Raw genomic sequence first — 17,399 nt, forward strand, 5'->3', positions numbered from 1 at the left:
ACTTCCACTCACTGAATGTATCTTTGGCAAGCACAGAGTCCTGCAGCTCACAGAATGGGCCAACTCCCACAGCGTTCTCAGCAGCAACGCGGAAAACATACAGCGACCCTTCGTTCAGCGGCGTCACAGTGTACTTGAGCTCCTTAACTGTGGTGTCCACAGCCTGCCAACCTTTACGTCTGACGTCTCGCTTCTCCACCACATAGTTAGTGATGGGGGAGCCTCCGTCACGCTCAGGCACTGTCCACTTCAGTTCAGCATTGTTCCTGCTGATCCCGACAACCTCTAGCCAGCGAGGAGCTGAGGGAGGGTCTGAAGAGATGATGGCAGGATGAGGGCAGTTATTCTAACCAGTTCTTCGTGTAAACATGCTCATTTACATGAACAAAATGAATGGCTCCATATGAAGCATTGTTATTTTATTTTCCTATATTTATAAAATAGTTGCCACTTATTATTGAGTAGTATTTTCTTCTCATTCCTGTTTAAGAATATCAGTTTGCCGTGCTATGCCTACTGTTGTGTTCTGTTGTCTACTCGAGAGTGTCTGACTAGTTTTTTCTTTTGTTTGTGAGTTTTCGTTTGTGCCTTACTGAGTCTCTCCTTGCAGAGCACAGGATCACTGGGCTCACTTGGCTCGCTCTCTCCAGCCAAGTTTACTGCTCGCACCCTAAACGAGTACTCCTGTTTCTCCATCAGGCCCTTCAGGAAGTGCTCTGTGATGGTGACGTTTTCTGCTACGCGGATCCAGTCCAATGTGCCACTCTTCAACATCTCAATGACGTAGCCATCAATCTTTGCTCCTCCATCATGTTCTGGTTTGGTCCACATCAGGAAGCAGGAAGTCTTGGCTACATCCTTAACGGTGGGTTTGCCAGGGGGCCACGGAGGATCTGGACAAACAGTACAGTATTAAAAGAACTTTAAATGCAAAAGAGAGATTGTGAGAAACCGCAAGATGGCGACTGTCAATACCTGGGTTATGGATAATTAAGGTCAATAATAGTTTTCATACCAATTGGATCTTTGACAAGGATTGGATCGGTCTCCTTGCTTGGCTTTCCAGTTCCAGCCAGATTCTCAGCCAGGACTCTGAACTTGTACTTCTTCCTGGTGGGCAGACCTTTGACCCTGCACACAAAAATACACACAAAAGTTTTTAACTATGAAGCATGTTATAACCCAGATGTCTGAAACCAGGCAGCAAAGCTGGCAGACACACCTGTAGTTTGTATCTTTGATAGGCAGTTTATTGCATCTGATCCACTTGTCACGGTCAGGGTCGTATCTCTCTACCCAGTATCCTGTGATCGGACTACCGCCATCTTCGTCTGGCTCATACCAGGTCAGAGTCAGTGAGTCCTTGGCAATATCTGATGGCTCAAGCTTGTACGGAGCTCCCGGAGTGTCTAATGACAGAAGATTACGGTTGTCACACTCAAACAAGTCACCAGATCTGTGGACTTCATCCAGGTGATAGAAGAGATCTTAGGGTGGTAATCAACACAAGTGCATTATCAAAGCATCCTACACTTGAGTCAGGTGACCTACCGAAGGGGTATCTGGCAATGATGGATGGGTGCTCAGCTGGTAGACCAACACCAAACTGGTTCTCTGCAAAGACCCTGAAGATGTACTCCTTGAATTTCACCAGGTCCACAGCTCTGTAAGTGGTTTGTTTGATGGTGGAGGACAGCCGGTGCCAGATCTCACTGTCTGCAGCTCGGCGCTCAACAATGTAGTTGTTGATTCTGGAGCCGCCATCATCACGCGGAGGGTTCCAGGCCAGGAAGCAGGACTCATTGGTGATCTCAGAGATGTCAAAGGCAGCAGGAGGGCCAGGCTTATCTGTGTGGAGACAACTGACATTTAATTACCAGGAAAGAAGAAAGTCCTTATAAATATTTCAGACCATCACATTGACAGCTGGATTCACCGAGAATGTTGACATCCACAGTGGCGGTGGCACGCCCGCTGCTGTTGGTGGCCTCGATAATGTAGGTGGAACTGTCATCTCTCTTGGTCTTGGAGATGGTGACGGTGGAGTGTCCTGGCTTGGTGTCAATGGCAACCCTATCATCCGATTTGAGGACTAAATCTGCCTTGGTCCACTTGACCCGGGGCTCAGGTTTGCCTGTCACCTCTGCTGGGAGTTCAATCTTACTGCCAGCCTTAGCGGTCAGACCTGCCAGCAGCTTGGCGTCTAACTGGATCTCCGGAGGTTCTGCGCAAACGACAATTAAAAGATGAACTGTGACATATTTATCAAATAAAAGCAACGCCATTTAAATCATTGCTGTATATTTCAGATCAGATCATCTTAAGTGTTCCTGAAAAAAGGGGAATTAAAGGTCTAAACATGGACAGATGTTCTGAGCAGTGGTACCTATGGGATCAATAGCCTGGATCTCATCTGTGGCCTTGCAGGGTCGGCTGGCTCCGAGTCGGTTCAAGGCTCGGACTCTGTATGAGTACCACTGGCCCTCAGTCAGACCTGTCACCTGGAGCTTTAACTCAGGGACCAGGTCTCCACAGGGCTCCCACTTGTCTGTTCCTCTTTGACAACGTTCAACATTGTAGCCACGGATGCCAGAGCCACCATCATACTTGGGAGCCTCCCACATCAGGAAGATGCCACTGGCTGACTTGTCTCTCCACCTCAGGTTCTCTGGAGGGTCAGGGACGGCTGGAGGAGAAATAAACAGAAATTGGATGTTGAGTTACAAGAAGTAAACCCAGTGGTTAATGTCATTTTGAATGCTGATAGCCAAATAGAAAGTGTACAAAATAATATTCTTTTATTTTTTATTACACCTAGAATTTGCAGTAAGACATCTTCAACATGTCCACCATGTTAGAGACAATGTGTTTGCTTGGAGGTGCACTGTACACATATTTTTGGGAGTTGTGTAAAACTGAAGTTATTTTGGGGAGATGCGTATTCCGTCTCAATTAATATGGTTGGATATAAGATTCCATTTTCATGCACACAGTACATGTCTTGTACTTGGGATATACTTCACCACTGACACTACAAAGGGATCAACAGTTGCTTAAGACATTCCTGACAGATTTAAGGACAGCCATAACTATAAACAGCTCCAAACCTGCACCTCCATGCAGGTTTTTGATGTGATACAGGAAATAAGGACAACGGAAAGACAGACCTGTTTTAGATTTGAGAGAAGATTTGTTTGCACCGAGTTGGCAGAGGTTGACACTTGAAAAAAATACTCACATCCTATGTACATAGGATGTGAGCCTGGGATCTTTCGTTCGTAATTAAAAAAAAGAAAAAAAGAAAAAAATATTTAGAAGTGTTCGATAAGTTATCTTGTCTTCAGAGTAAATTTTTTATTTTAGGTGTTCAACTTTACATTATAATCTTATTTCTAGATTTAACAATCCTAATTCAAGACATCTTGTCGGGTGAAGTTTTGAGTAAGTTTCCCTTAGATTTAGTGTTTTTATCTTGTTTTCAGACACCTTACACTAGTTGCCTTATACTTACATGTGTATACACGTAAGTATAAGGCAACTACTGTCATTGTGCTTAATTTTTGTTATCAGGGTTTCCCATAAGCTTTTTTGTTTTTGTTTGTTTGATTGTCTTATTCTTACTTTATTTGTTTAAATGGTTCACACTCAAGTCAACATTTGTAATTTAATGTGACTGTACAGTAGGAATATTTGGAATTCAGTAAAAACTGAAATAAAAAGAGGTTAACAGAGTTGAATCTGGTTTCTATCGCGCAGTGTAATGGTGTTGAATAAAGGGACTCACTGGCAGGAGAGGAAACATTGACGGGCTCGTCAATGTACGCCGGCTCTCCAGGGCCACATTTGTTGCAGGCGGTGACCCTGAATAGATACTCCTTCCCTTCAACAACATCTGTGACAGTGAACTCCTGATCCTGGACACCTGTGGCCACCTGGGGGATGAAGGTTACAAATTTAGAGACCCTGTTTCCTCAGTTGAATATGAAAATCTGCTATGAGTTCAAGGATCTATCAATTCACTAAGACAATGCCTGCAATCACTTTCGTAGCAAGTGAGATAATACAATCAGGAGCGATGCAATAAGATAAGATAGACCTCTATTCGTCCCTCAGTGGGGAAATTGGCAAATTGGTGCTGCGATAAAATGAACCTGACTATTTCTTCATAATAAAACACACAATTATTGTAAGGGAAAAGATTTGGAATCAACCAAGTGACACTAACAGTACCTTGACCCAGGTCTTGCGGGACATATCTCGTTTCTCCACCTGGTAACCAGTCAAAGGACTTCCTCCGTCATGCTCTGGAGCCTCCCAGCTCAGGTGAACATGTTCCCGGGTCACTTCCTGTACCTTAAAGTCCTTTGGAGCACTGGGTGCCGCTGTGGGAGGGAGAACGGGTTAGTAAAACAACACTGCAAAATGGTTCTTTTTGTCTGAGGTTTACATTTGCTCCAGATTCCTTAAATGTTTCCTGTCAAAATGAGTTTGCAGTCATGGCATACCAATAACATTGACTTCAATTTCGCCAGACACAGATGTGACGTCATTCTCCAGCTGCAGGGTGTAGATGCCTTTATCTGGCCGGACACTTGGTGTAACAACCAGCTCTGCAAATGTGGACTTGGTCATCACTGTGACGCGCTCATCTGCGGGGGTCAGCTCCTTCTCTCCAAAGGTCCACTTGGTGATGGGTGTCGGGTATCCGGTGATGGGGACTCTGATGGTGAGCGGATGAGGGACGATCACCTCCAGGCCATCTCTGAAGGCACTCAGGTCAAAGGTTGGACCCACTGTAAGAGGAGAGAAAAGAATGATGGTTACTAAGAGTTCCGTCATGAAACATCTCGTCACGGTCCATGTTTGATGAGGATTTTCCAGCTTAACAAAAACACCGTAACTACTAAAAAAGTTGTAGATAAAGATAATACAAGTCACAGAGGCATTAAGGTACCATAAGCATTTGATTTAAAAAAAAAAAAAACAACGTTCAGAATGATTATGGAACATTAAAACCATTGCCTGTCTCACCATGAGGGTCGTCGGCCAGCAGAGGTCCAATGATGTTTGATGGGCCAGAGATTCCAGCTGCATTTTCAGCAAAGACTCTGTAGTTATACATTTGTCCGTATTTCAGACCAGACACCTGAGGGAACAAAGAGTGAACAGTAATTCAATCAGAAAAGAGAAACTAAAATTCTGTTCAAAGTTCACTGGAATAATCAATACGACCGTTGACTTGCTCAGCAAAGCAATCCATTTATGACCTTCTGAGACATTTGTCTCCTTTCTAAATGAAGGAGGTACCTTGTAAAAGAGGTCTGGGCAGAGGCGGGCATTGCAACGCAGCCACTTATCAGTACCATCCTCACAGCGCTCAATGATGTAGCCAGTGATCATGCTGCCGCCATTCCTCAGGGGGGTCTCCCAGGTGAGCTGCACTGAGCTCTTGTTCTGGTCCTGCCAGACCAGGTTCTGAGGTGGACTGGGAGGCTCTGCAGGGGACGGACATAAAACTGTTAATGGGGAGGAAGACACTCGTGTTTAAAAGATTATGTAACAGAATACATAAATATAAAACTCACCGATGGGATCCATTATCTTGACAGGATGAGAGGCAGCACTGGGCTTGCCGACACCAGCTTTGTTCTCAGCTTTGACCCTAAAGATGTATTCTTTGTTCTCAATGACATCATTAATGATGGCACTGAGCTCATCGGCTTTGGTCACCTGGACAGGCGACCATTTCACAGACGTCCTGTCACGCAGCTCAATGATGTAAGAGGTGATGGGTGAGCCTCCATCTGACACGGGAGGCTTCCAAGAGATGGTACAGCCGAACTTGGTGACGTTTCCAACTGTGACATTCAGTGGAGCCTCTGGCACATCTGAAAATGGAGACGAACGAAACAACTGAACCATTTTTGCTCTTGATGGAAACTTTAAGAGCACAATTTATCTGTTTTCCTTCATCATTAATGCTCTTGACCATTACAATGTTGAAGAGTGACTGTTCTCACCAAACTTGTTCTTGGCTTGCACAGGCTTGTCGGTCTCTACATTGGGTCCACTGCCAACCCGGTTACGGGCACAGACTCTGAACAGGTACATGGAATCCTTCTGGAGCCCAGTCACTGTGTGCTCGGGGCTCTCAGCATGATCGGTGGCCATACTCCATGTCTTACGCTTCACATCCCGTCTCTCTACCACGTAGCAGATAACCTTGCTACCTCCATCACTCTCTGGTTCCTCCCACGCGAGGCTGACCTCGCCATCAGCAGTGTCCATGACCTGCAGGTTCTTCACAGGTCCTGGAACATCTGGAGACAAGAAACAGGACACTGAAACACATGTTCAGAGACTTTGGTTTGATGGCTTCACTTTAAATATGAAGAACGTACCAATGACATCCAGGTTGATGAAGGCTTCACCCTCTCCGTGTTTGTTCTTGATGATGATCTTGTAGCGGCCCTGGTCGGACTTCTTAGGGTCCTTCAGGCGGTACTCTGTGCGGTCAGCAGAGGTGTGGATGTCATCTTTTGACAGACTCTGGTTGTCGTACAACCAGCTGGCCTCAGCTTTAGGGTAGGCGCTGTAGGGAACTGCCATAACGATGGGCTTCCCAGCATCTGTGACATAGCTCTGGTCGGTGGTCTTTACCTGAGGCACCGCTGCAGGCACAGGTGATCAGTATGTCAGATTATATATTCAAAATTCATGCTCCAATAATCTATTTAAATTCAGAATGGTAATCTAGGGTTCATTCATTGATTTTTAATGATCTGTCTGGCTGTTTCCTTCTCACCCGCCAGCTCCAGCTTGGCTTTTGCATCTTTGTCCTTGACAATGACTCTGTACTCTCCTTGGTCTCGAGGTCGGATCTCGCACACCTGCAGTCTGTGTACCTTCCCCTCACTCATCATCTGGTATTTGTCCCCCTGGACGACCGTCATGTTGTTCCTTAGCCACTTCACCTCCACGCGATCCTTGTTAAGCTCCACCTCAAACACGACGTCTGAGCTTGGAGGTTCAAACACATCCAGTGGAGGTCTGATGATCTCCACTGGGGTTTCTGGAGGACACATAGTGTGAGATGATTCGGAGTAGAAGCAGATCAGAAAATATTTAAAATCAGTCAGTTCTGAGGATTTCACCTTCAACAAAGAGTCTCGCCCTGGATCTCTTCTCATCCACACCGCAGGCATATTCACATTCGTCGTCTGGTCTGCACTCTTTGATACGCAACGTGCAGAACTTTCCATCTTTTGAAAACGTGTATCTGTGGAAAGAAATCAAGGTATCTAACAGTATTTATAAGAGAACCCAGTTCTTTCAACCAGTCATCAATTAAAGGTGTTAGACACGATGACTTAGCCAGGGCAATACCACACAACCAAAATCACCCACCAACCACAAAAAAGGGAGTGATAAAACATCACACCCTTTTTTTTTTAAGTACAGTTTTGGTTTTATCAGGATTCTTTTAATAACAATTCATCATGAGGGTCTACTGATTATAGCTTAAGGAGCTAAAAAATGAAGGTTTTTCATCTTATGCTATTTTGATTCATTAATAATATTAATATTCATCAATATCATTAGAGGTGGTGGGCATGGATGTTTGGCTGTATTTAACCCTTCTCAAGGGTGTGTGATTAATTTAGTGGAACAATTCTTCATTTATTTAGGTCTTCAGGTGTTAACTCTGCCATGTCATTGCACAGAAATTCATACAATGGCTGACAGTTGTGTAGTTTTGATGAGAGACCAGCTGTGAACAATTGAGTTTATGCATTTAAGTTTTTTATGTTACGTTGGACTTGATAGCAAAAAGCTGCCATCAAAATGCTCTCTTCTCCGACCCGTTTCCATTCTAATGAGGTACTGAGTTGCTGCGATGTACCTTGGTCCTTCTCTGATCTCACGTCCATTTCTGTACCATTTGATGTCTGCTTTCTCTTTGGTCAGCTTGCATGTAAACTCTGCATCCTCAAATTCCGTGATGGTCTGGTCCTTCAGCTGCATGACAAAGTCTGTGGGTGCCTCACTGATGATCAGCTCTGCCGTGGACTTGTCATCACCAGCCACGACAGTGTATTCACCCTCGTCCGCCAGCGTGCAGTCTTTGATGGTCAGTGTGTGCTTGTCTTTGTCAACTCTGTAGACGATGCGTTTGCTGAAGGTGATCTCAGCGCCGGCCTTCATCCACCTCAAAGTAGCATTGAGCCTGTTGAGCTTGCAGGAGAAGCTGACAGTCTTCCTCTCCTGAGTGTCGATGTCCTCCAGCGGAACTATGATCCTCAGACTCTCCTCTAAGGACCAAAACAACATTAACAAAGGAACCACTGACCTGGAGAACCTGAAGGAAAAATGTCAGTTAGTCACGGACCTTTGACAATGAGGTTGCAGGTGCTCCTGGCCTGCTCTCCTCTGTGATTGGTCAGGTTGATGCTGTAGTTGGCTTCGTCTGGCTTCTGGGCATCTTTGATCCTCAGGGAGAAGACATTGTCTCTCTGGGCCATCAAGTATTTGCTGCTTTCGAAGATGGTTTCCTCATTCTTCAGCCACTTGGCTCTTGCACCCTCTGTGTTCACCTCACAGTTCAGAACCACTTCCTGGCCTTCTTTGGCCTCTGTGTCCTTCAGTGGCGTGATGATCCTCAGTTTCTCTGCAGTCACAAGAATGGTCAAGAAAACACAAAACAGACCTTTTCTGCTTCTTTCATTGGAAAGTTTATGAATCAGAATAGAATAGAATAATTTATCCAAAGAATCAAATGATCCATGAGATGAGGAAAAGTTAAAGTTAAAGCCATTAAAGTTGCGTTCATTTCCCATGGGCGTGGCTTACCATGCACAGTGAGGTCAGCGCTGGCTCGGGTCGGGCCGATCACAACCACATATCCACCCTCATCTTTGGGGTCGCAATTCTTGATGACCAGAGTCCGCCTCTTGCCATCGCTGATCATCTGGTACTTCTCCCCTGCCTCCAGCTCCTGGTCATCTTTCAGCCATTTGACCTCAAAGCTTTCTTTGGAGACGGAGCAAGTGAACTCAGCCTTCTCGCCCTCCACCACCTCCTGGCTGTGAGGTCTGGAGATGAACTCAGCTGCCAGTTCTACAGCAGTGAGACAGAGCGGGTGGTGAGGTGGTGAACTGATAGCAGGGTCTACTAATGTTCTCACTAACATTCAAAACAATGAGCCATAATAGCTCCATGAAGACAAAATCAAACTACATCCTTCTAAAAGTCTGCTCAGTAATTCAACAGCACTTTCCCTCCGTCACACTCTCCACCACCAGAGCTGAGCAGAGAGCACCAGTCCAGCACTGATGGGAGCACAGCCAGAACACGGAGCTACTGACACTGTTTGAGTCACATCCCCTTAGAACAGTGGAGAACTGTCTGATGCTATGACATCACTTTCACCATCCTCTAGTTTTCGTGTGTTGAAATCACTGCATGGTTGAGTGTGGCTGCAGCGAGGGTGGGATGTGAGGCAGATTACACCTGTACACATTTCCAAGTAGACCATGAATATAGCAGCTGAATGTAGATACAAACGGATTTATTAATCTAAATATTTAGGAGTGTATGCCATTTTTATGTATGCACATTTTTGATGAATCCTATGTACTGTTTTCTGAACGAGACCCCTGCTCTCTATCTTTGACACCAAGTCCGCTGACACGGAACACAAAATGAGTCCTAATCCCAAATTATCAGGTGTTGCCTTGCTGTCTTTCGTACCATTAATCTTGAGGTTTCCTGATGTTTTGATGCTGGGACTCAGTCTGCAATTGTACTCTCCGGCATCGGCCATCTTCAGGTCCTGAATCAGGAGGATCCTCCTCTTTCCGTCCACAATGTGCTCATGGCGGCCGCCCTCCGGCAGCTCCTGGTCTCCTTTGTACCAAGTGACATCGGCATTGGGTTTGGACACCTCGCATATCAGCTTGATAGTGTCTGTCTCTGTTCCCTCCACGTTGGACAGGTTCTTGGTAAATCTTGCCTCCTCCTCTGCAACAAGAAACAGACACAGCGATGAGAAACAGTCAGATGTGAAGCGAATGACAATAGCACTCAAAGGCTGCTTCAGCGTTTGAAGAGCTCCATGGAACAGAGTGACGCTTCACTTCTCACCTATGACAGTCAGCATGCCGGAGGACTTGGAGGTCTTTGCGTCACATTCGTATTCAGCCTCATCATCGAACACAGACTTGTGGATGATGAGGATATGTTGCCGACCTTGAGCGATGATTTCATATTTCTTCCCCTTTCGGATTTCACTTCCGTCTTTGAACCATTGAACCTGCGAGGGAGAACGGGGCGGTGAGGACTGAACATGGATCAACCATCACTGCGTGTGAGGACCACACTCACTTTGACATCTTCTCTTGACACTTCACATTCAAACCTGGCAGACTCTTTCTCTCGAACCTCAACATCATGGAGTGGCTTGGAGAACTCAACATGTGGAGCTGAAAACCCGGACACAGAGAGATGAAACAGTCTTCTGGAGGTTCCTTCAGCACTTCTGTTGGTTCTTAAACTCTTTTGAGAAAACCTCCAATAACCCTTTTAACAGCAGGTACTATAAAGGTTATAGTGAATCTTTCAGCTTTCAAAAAAGTTCCTTCGGTTTTTGGAACAGGCCCTAAACTCTTTACACTGGTGTGCTCTTTATTTTCAACAAGCGATTTCTTAGAGGTCACAAACAGCACAACTATTTTGAGGGACTGACATTTTTACTTGATTGTTTTATGGGTCCCTTCATTCTTAAGAGTCTTACTTTAATTGGGCTTCCTCACATTTTCAAGGGGGATTTGACTCATCTCAGGTTATTTCGCTACTGTAAGAGGGGATTCTATGGTGTCACATAGCCGTCAAAATCATGAGAGCGCAAATACAAACTAAACAAGCACAGGATCAGGAATTGAGGGCATCAGAAACACAACATTGCGAGGTCAAAAATAATCTTGTGGCCATTAAAGTTTTGTCTCCAGCGTGTAAATCGTGACAGAGAGCAGTTGTGAGACGGTGGCGCTGCTCGCTCTCTCTTCTAACTTACACGCTCGCTCACTTCAGGATGTTTTTTTCGCTCTTGATATTTTTTCCTACCAGAAATACGTAGGGGGTTAAGGCTCGACAAGACGATTGCCGATCGAAGTTCGTCGGTGGAATACGCCTGTTAATGGTCAGCTGTTTGAATCAATTTTCTTAAGTGACTCCATACCTTCCTGAGATAGTTGCTGTGTTCAGACTGTTTGCTACCAACTGTTGATCTAAACAGGACTTCACAGTAACACTTAATGCTCCTGCTAATAGAATACAATCATGGAGCTGGCTAGTTTTGGCGCCGCTGACCATTAACAGGTGTACTTCGGCGAACTTCTTCTTCTACTTCTTCTTCGATGTGTTTTAATGGCACGTTCGTTGCATGATCGCCACCTACCGCCTAAGAAAATTGATTCAAACAGCTGACCATTAACAGGCGTATTCTGCCGACGAACTTCGATCGGCAATCGTCTGTCGAGCCTTACCCCCGTGACGTATTTCTGGTAGGAAAAAATATAGAGAGCGAGGAAACGTCCAAAGCGAGCGTGTAAGTTAGAAGAGAGAGCGAGCAGCGCCACCGTCTCACAACTGCTCTCTGTCACGATTTACACGCTGGAGACAAAACTTTAATGGCCACAAGATTATTTTTGACCTCGCAATGTTGTGTTTCTGATGCCCTCAATTCCTGATCCTGTGCTCCTTTAGTTTGTATTTGCACTCTCATGATTTTGACAGCTATCTGATGCCACAGGACTCCACAAAATTTTTTTAACTATTGTTGGGATTCGAATTGTCAGAGGGTTCTGGAACTCTTCCTGGACTTTTGCACGGCGTCCCACCAGTTCATGGTTACACTTACGTTCAACATTGAGGAAACAGGAAGTTTTGAAGTCTTTGGCATCACAAGTGTACGTCCTTGCATCGTCCAGAGTGCAGTTGTGGATGAGCAGCGCCCTCTTACGGCCATCGATGATCATCTCGTACTTCTTGGTCTTGCGGATCTCCTGTCCATCCCTGAACCAGCGGACCTCTGCATTCTCTCTGGACACTTCACACTCCAGCGTGGCGGTGGCTTCCTCCTCCACTGTCTGGTCCTCCAGAGGTTTCGTGAACTCCACCGGCGGCTCTGAGCGCACACAGGTGTAAGTGGAGGAAACCGCCCTCAGATTCTCTCACGTTTTCAGAAATTCAACTGTCATATCTACATTAACTGAATTTTGTTGTGAACGTCACAGCTGACTTGAGAAATAAAAGAAAACATTTTGAAAAACTTCTTAAACACTGATCATCTTCCCTTCATTCATAAGTAAACCAACAATGCAGGACTTCCAATTGTTCTCTTTAAACAAAAGACACTTTTCTCCAGTAACCACACCCAACAGTCATGTCACAGGTTTTGCATCACAGAAACAAGGTGTCTTACCTTTGACAACCAGGGTGGCTTCTGTCTGGAAGTCCTTGGCAGTCAGCTGGACTTGTCCAGCCTCATTCAGGCGGACGTCCCGCAGAGTCAGACTATGGACTTTCCCATCCACCTTAAACACCACCTGCAGGTGGAACAGAGGCTGAGGTCAGACAAAACGCCACTTTTATCCTCATGCTTGTCCTTTGTGGAGTGGAGGTGACCTAACTGACCTCATTATTGCATCACAGGAGTGTGTTTTTCCTGTTCAATGCATGAACTCTTTATTTTAGATTAAGGAGGGAGTCCCATTAGCATTCTGACATAGTCTTGGCGTATGTAGTCAGGTGCCTTTATTTACCTCGAACAAGAGCTCTTGTTAAACTATTTTCATGGTTCTTCCTACATGGGTTGATTAAGTCCTGCAGAGCCACTGCTTCTCATGTGTTCTGCTGTGATTCCCAGCAAGTCTAATGATTAATGATTCCAACTGTCTCATTTCCGTCTCCATGTCATGTGATTTTATCTCCCTCAATGAAGCCCCTCGGGTCCAGGTTTCCCACCCAGACTCAGTCATTTATTCATTTTTTACATCCCTGAACATTGTCTGTCAGGCTCAGGAGAGTGATAGGTATGCAGGATCGCTCAGCTGAGCTCTGGCAGCTGAAACAACACATGCAGCTGCTTTCCTTGTCCTGATTTTCACATGGTGACCTGTGATGGCTGCTTTCACCGTACAGCCACTGCCTATCAGGCTGAGGAGGGCAGTACAGCCCGTTTTAATGCACAAGCTTGCTGTTGCTACTGAGAACAGCACGCACTCAACGTCATCATAGTGGCCTCTCAGGTCCATCTCTGACTAACATCAGAAGAGGAGTTGAGATGATTCTTAGAATGTTTCGCAGACAAAAGACTCGATGACGTTTTTTGTCATCTGCTTTAAATGTTGGGTGTATAGTTGAATCTTGTGAAGCTTCATTGTTCCCTCAAACAGGAAGTGGTTCTATGTTCCTCTGAGGAACATCTAACACACTTTGTTACTGTACAAGATAGCATGATCAGAATGGTCACATGACATGGAAGCATTTTAAAGCACAGATAAGAAACACAGCTCATAGAGATGTGATTTACTGCTGAGCTGCACATTTTCTGATATCTGATATATTGTGTTTAATATTTTCTACACATGAAATTAAACAGTTTTTAATTCCAACCAGTGTGACTTCTGATTTTCAGCAGTTGGGCTATTTGTCTGTCCCAAAACCAGAGATATTCATAATTGCTTTACATTCATCAGGCTTTTCAGTTAAACTGGCAATATAAAATGTCTGTTGTGTTATGTTGAACATGCAGGAAATCAGTTGCACAACTGTGGGACGGATCAAGTGTCCCTCAGAGTTCTCGGGTTTCAAGTGCTAATTAAACTAATCCCCATGATGACGGCTTGTCCCAAGGCGATGAAGGCAAATCATTTTCAGCTCAGTTTTCAGCATGAACAGGGTGATGATTTCAACACGACAGAAACATTTAAGGCACATGTGAAAGCTGCTCGTCCTGACGGCTGCTGATGCCTGCTGCCCTGAGCCGTGACCTCAGGCAGCTGGTAAAAATAACCCTCCAGAAATGCTTGCAGGGCAGAAAGTCGCTCTCTGGGTTGTTTCACCAGCAGCACCTTATATGATGAACATAAGTTGTCACAGAAACCCTGGCTCGGGACCAGAACCAGCAGCGTATCTTGACCTGCGGAGGGTCTGGGAGTATCAGGAAGTAAGTGTGTGTGAACTTACCCTGTCACCTGGTTCCAGCTTTAAACCCCCCACAAACCACTCGACATCGATGCCCTCAAAGGACAGCTCACACTCAAAGGTCGCAGTCTCCCCGGCAGTCACGGTTACATCCTTCAGGGGCTTCATCAGGCCGATCACCCGATCTGTGGATTGGGGTGAAGACATGTTTAGCCTCCCCCCAAAACTGGTCAACAGATCCAGAGAAGTCCCAGACAACGGTGGCTAATCCTCAGGGGCTAATCATTACGGTGTGGTTGGGCTGCTGGAAGCCCCTGGGACAACTGAAGCAAGCCAGCCTCAGACTGGGCACTGGGGGGCCGCCTCATTAGCATATAATCTGCCAACTGATGTATATGGACAGCAGGGACCAGTAGGGGATGGGGTCGTGTCCTCCCCCTGCCAATCTCTGCAAACCTGCTCTAGATAAGGCATGTGGCTTCTAAAATAACTCTGGTGACTGATTGGCGGAGAGCCCACCTTCTGCCAAACCCACCAGGGGGGCACCAGTTTGCTCCTGTCAATCACCAGCCAGCAATTTTCCAGGAAAAGGAGAATGTGGAGCTCTTGCAGGAGTTACCCAATGTCACATGCAGGGGGTGTGATGTAACAGTGTCACGCAATGGCGTCATGTAATGGTGTCACATGACAGTGCACGTTTGGTAACAAACTGGTATCCTGGATCAAGTCACCTCTTCAACAAGCTTCCTGACATTCTCTCACAGAAACAGCTGAATACATCAGCTGAACATCACAAACAAGACGTCTATACGTCTCCGACCCTGGAAAAGAGTTCAGTTCCAAATGTTCTGAGATCAGGAAGGTCCCTTTTAAACCCTCATGATTTTTTTGCTTGCTTTGAAGTAATTGACTCTATGTATTTTATCATATTCAACTTTTTCAGGAGTTTTCCCATTGTTTGAGAAATAATTTCATGACTAAACATTCTCTGAAACATGTACATATGAAAAATAAAAGAGAAATCCTTGTCAAAATGTATTCATGTATGTTTGACTGAAATAAAGCCAGTTTGACTCGACATCAACAAATATTCATGTCGAGAAATATCAACCAGAAGAGCTCATAACTGCAACAGAGACTCGAATATTTTCAAAATGTTCGTGTCTATCAATTTTTCGAAAACAAATGTATTTATTCATTATCTATTTGACAGGAAGAATGCCCAGCCTCTCAGCTAGTTAGCAGCAGCTGCCGTGCCTGGGCAGGGGTAAAAATAAGACTGCATGAACACAGCCTCTACTTTTAACTTTATGTAAATAACTTTTTGAAAGGTACTTTATAAATAAATATTGTCAAGTAAGTTTTCACAAATTTCTGACCACTTCCCGTTGGACTGCAAACACACCTCAACCCTGACATGATCCCTTCCTGTTGGACTGCAAACACACCTCAACCCTGACATGATCCCTTCCTGTTGGACTGCAAACACACCTCAACCCTGACATGATCACTTCCTTTTGGACTGCAAACACACCTCATGCCTGACATGATCCCTTCCTGTTGGACTGCAAACACACCTCAACCCTGACATGATCACTTCCTTTTGGACTGCAAACACACCTCAACCCTGACATGATCCCTTCCTGTTGGACTGCAAACACACCTCAACCCTGACATGATCACTTCCTTTTGGACTGCAAACACACCTCAACCCTGACATGATCACTTCCTGTTGGACTGCAAACACACCTCAACCCTGACATGATCACTTCCTGTTGGACTGCAAACACACCTCAACCCTGACATGATCCCTTCCTGTTGGACTGCAAACACACCTCAACCCTGACATGATCACTTCCTTTTGGACTGCAAACACACCTCATGCCTGACATGATCCCTTCCTGTTGGACTGCAAACACACCTCAACCCTGACATGATCACTTCCTTTTGGACTGCAAACACACCTCAACCCTGACATGATCCCTTCCTGTTGGACTGCAAACACACCTCAACCCTGACATGATCACTTCCTGTTGGACTGCAAACACACCTCAACCCTGACATGATCACTTCCTTTTGGACTGCAAACACACCTCATGCCTGACATGATCACTTCCTGTTGGACTGCAAACACACCTCAACCCTGACATGATCACTTCCTGTTGGACTGCAAACACACCTCAACCCTGACATGATCACTTCCTGTTGGACTGCAAACACACCTCAACCCTGACATGATCACTTCCTGTTGGACTGCAAACACACCTCAACCCTGACATGATCACTTCCTGTTGGACTGCAAACACACCTCAACCCTGACATGATCACTTCCTTTTGGACTGCAAACACACCTCAACCCTGACATGATCCCTTCCTGTTGGACTGCAAACACACCTCAACCCTGACATGATCACTTCCTTTTGGACTGCAAACACACCTCAACCCTGACATGATCCCTTCCTGTTGGACTGCAAACACACCTCAACCCTGACATGATCACTTCCTTTTGGACTGCAAACACACCTCAACCCTGACATGATCACTTCCTTTTGGACTGCAAACACACCTCAACCCTGACATGATCACTTCCTTTTGGACTGCAAACACACCTCAACCCTGACATGATCCCTTCCTGTTGGACTGCAAACACACCTCAACCCTGACATGATCCCTTCCTGTTGGACTGCAAACACACCTCAACCCTGACATGATCACTTCCTTTTGGACTGCAAACACACCTCATGCCTGACATGATCCCTTCCTGTTGGACTGCAAACACACCTCAACCCTGACATGATCACTTCCTTTTGGACTGCAAACACACCTCAACCCTGACATGATCCCTTCCTGTTGGACTGCAAACACACCTCAACCCTGACATGATCACTTCCTTTTGGACTGCAAACACACCTCAACCCTGACATGATCCCTTCCTGTTGGACTGCAAACACACCTCAACCCTGACATGATCACTTCCTTTTGGACTGCAAACACACCTCATGCCTGACATGATCCCTTCCTGTTGGACTGCAAACACACCTCAACCCTGACATGATCACTTCCTTTTGGACTGCAAACACACCTCATGCCTGACATGATCCCTTCCTGTTGGACTGCAAACACACCTCAACCCTGACATGATCACTTCCTTTTGGACTGCAAACACACCTCAACCCTGACATGATCCCTTCCTG

General features: G+C 45.6%; 1 protein-coding gene across 1 annotated transcript in view; it reads right to left on the bottom strand.

Moving 5' to 3' along the window:
* Window positions 1-17,399, bottom strand: part of LOC147251642 (titin-like) — a 204,696-nt gene that overhangs the window by 83,491 nt on the left and 103,806 nt on the right. Inside the window, exons 114-139 of the mRNA XM_086221100.1 lie at window positions 14,248-14,390; window positions 12,482-12,605; window positions 11,918-12,184; window positions 10,384-10,481; window positions 10,144-10,312; window positions 9,751-10,020; window positions 8,851-9,117; window positions 8,390-8,668; window positions 7,904-8,312; window positions 7,155-7,279; window positions 6,806-7,072; window positions 6,402-6,671; window positions 6,021-6,320; window positions 5,586-5,888; window positions 5,308-5,495; window positions 5,032-5,146; window positions 4,506-4,793; window positions 4,231-4,382; window positions 3,785-3,932; window positions 2,387-2,686; window positions 1,937-2,224; window positions 1,552-1,848; window positions 1,223-1,409; window positions 1,016-1,131; window positions 594-893; window positions 13-312 (exon numbers count right to left, since the gene is read on the bottom strand). Of these exons, the coding sequence (XP_086077226.1) occupies window positions 13-312; window positions 594-893; window positions 1,016-1,131; window positions 1,223-1,409; window positions 1,552-1,848; window positions 1,937-2,224; window positions 2,387-2,686; window positions 3,785-3,932; window positions 4,231-4,382; window positions 4,506-4,793; window positions 5,032-5,146; window positions 5,308-5,495; window positions 5,586-5,888; window positions 6,021-6,320; window positions 6,402-6,671; window positions 6,806-7,072; window positions 7,155-7,279; window positions 7,904-8,312; window positions 8,390-8,668; window positions 8,851-9,117; window positions 9,751-10,020; window positions 10,144-10,312; window positions 10,384-10,481; window positions 11,918-12,184; window positions 12,482-12,605; window positions 14,248-14,390 (5,970 nt within the window). The remainder of the gene's footprint in view (window positions 1-12; window positions 313-593; window positions 894-1,015; window positions 1,132-1,222; window positions 1,410-1,551; window positions 1,849-1,936; window positions 2,225-2,386; window positions 2,687-3,784; window positions 3,933-4,230; window positions 4,383-4,505; window positions 4,794-5,031; window positions 5,147-5,307; window positions 5,496-5,585; window positions 5,889-6,020; window positions 6,321-6,401; window positions 6,672-6,805; window positions 7,073-7,154; window positions 7,280-7,903; window positions 8,313-8,389; window positions 8,669-8,850; window positions 9,118-9,750; window positions 10,021-10,143; window positions 10,313-10,383; window positions 10,482-11,917; window positions 12,185-12,481; window positions 12,606-14,247; window positions 14,391-17,399) is intronic.

The sequence above is a fragment of the Aulostomus chinensis genome, chromosome 12 (assembly GCF_037954235.1).
Source record: "Aulostomus chinensis isolate RoL2024-O1b breed Wild chromosome 12, RoL_Achi_v1.0, whole genome shotgun sequence".
NCBI classification, from domain to species: Eukaryota; Metazoa; Chordata; class Actinopteri; order Syngnathiformes; family Aulostomidae; genus Aulostomus; species Aulostomus chinensis.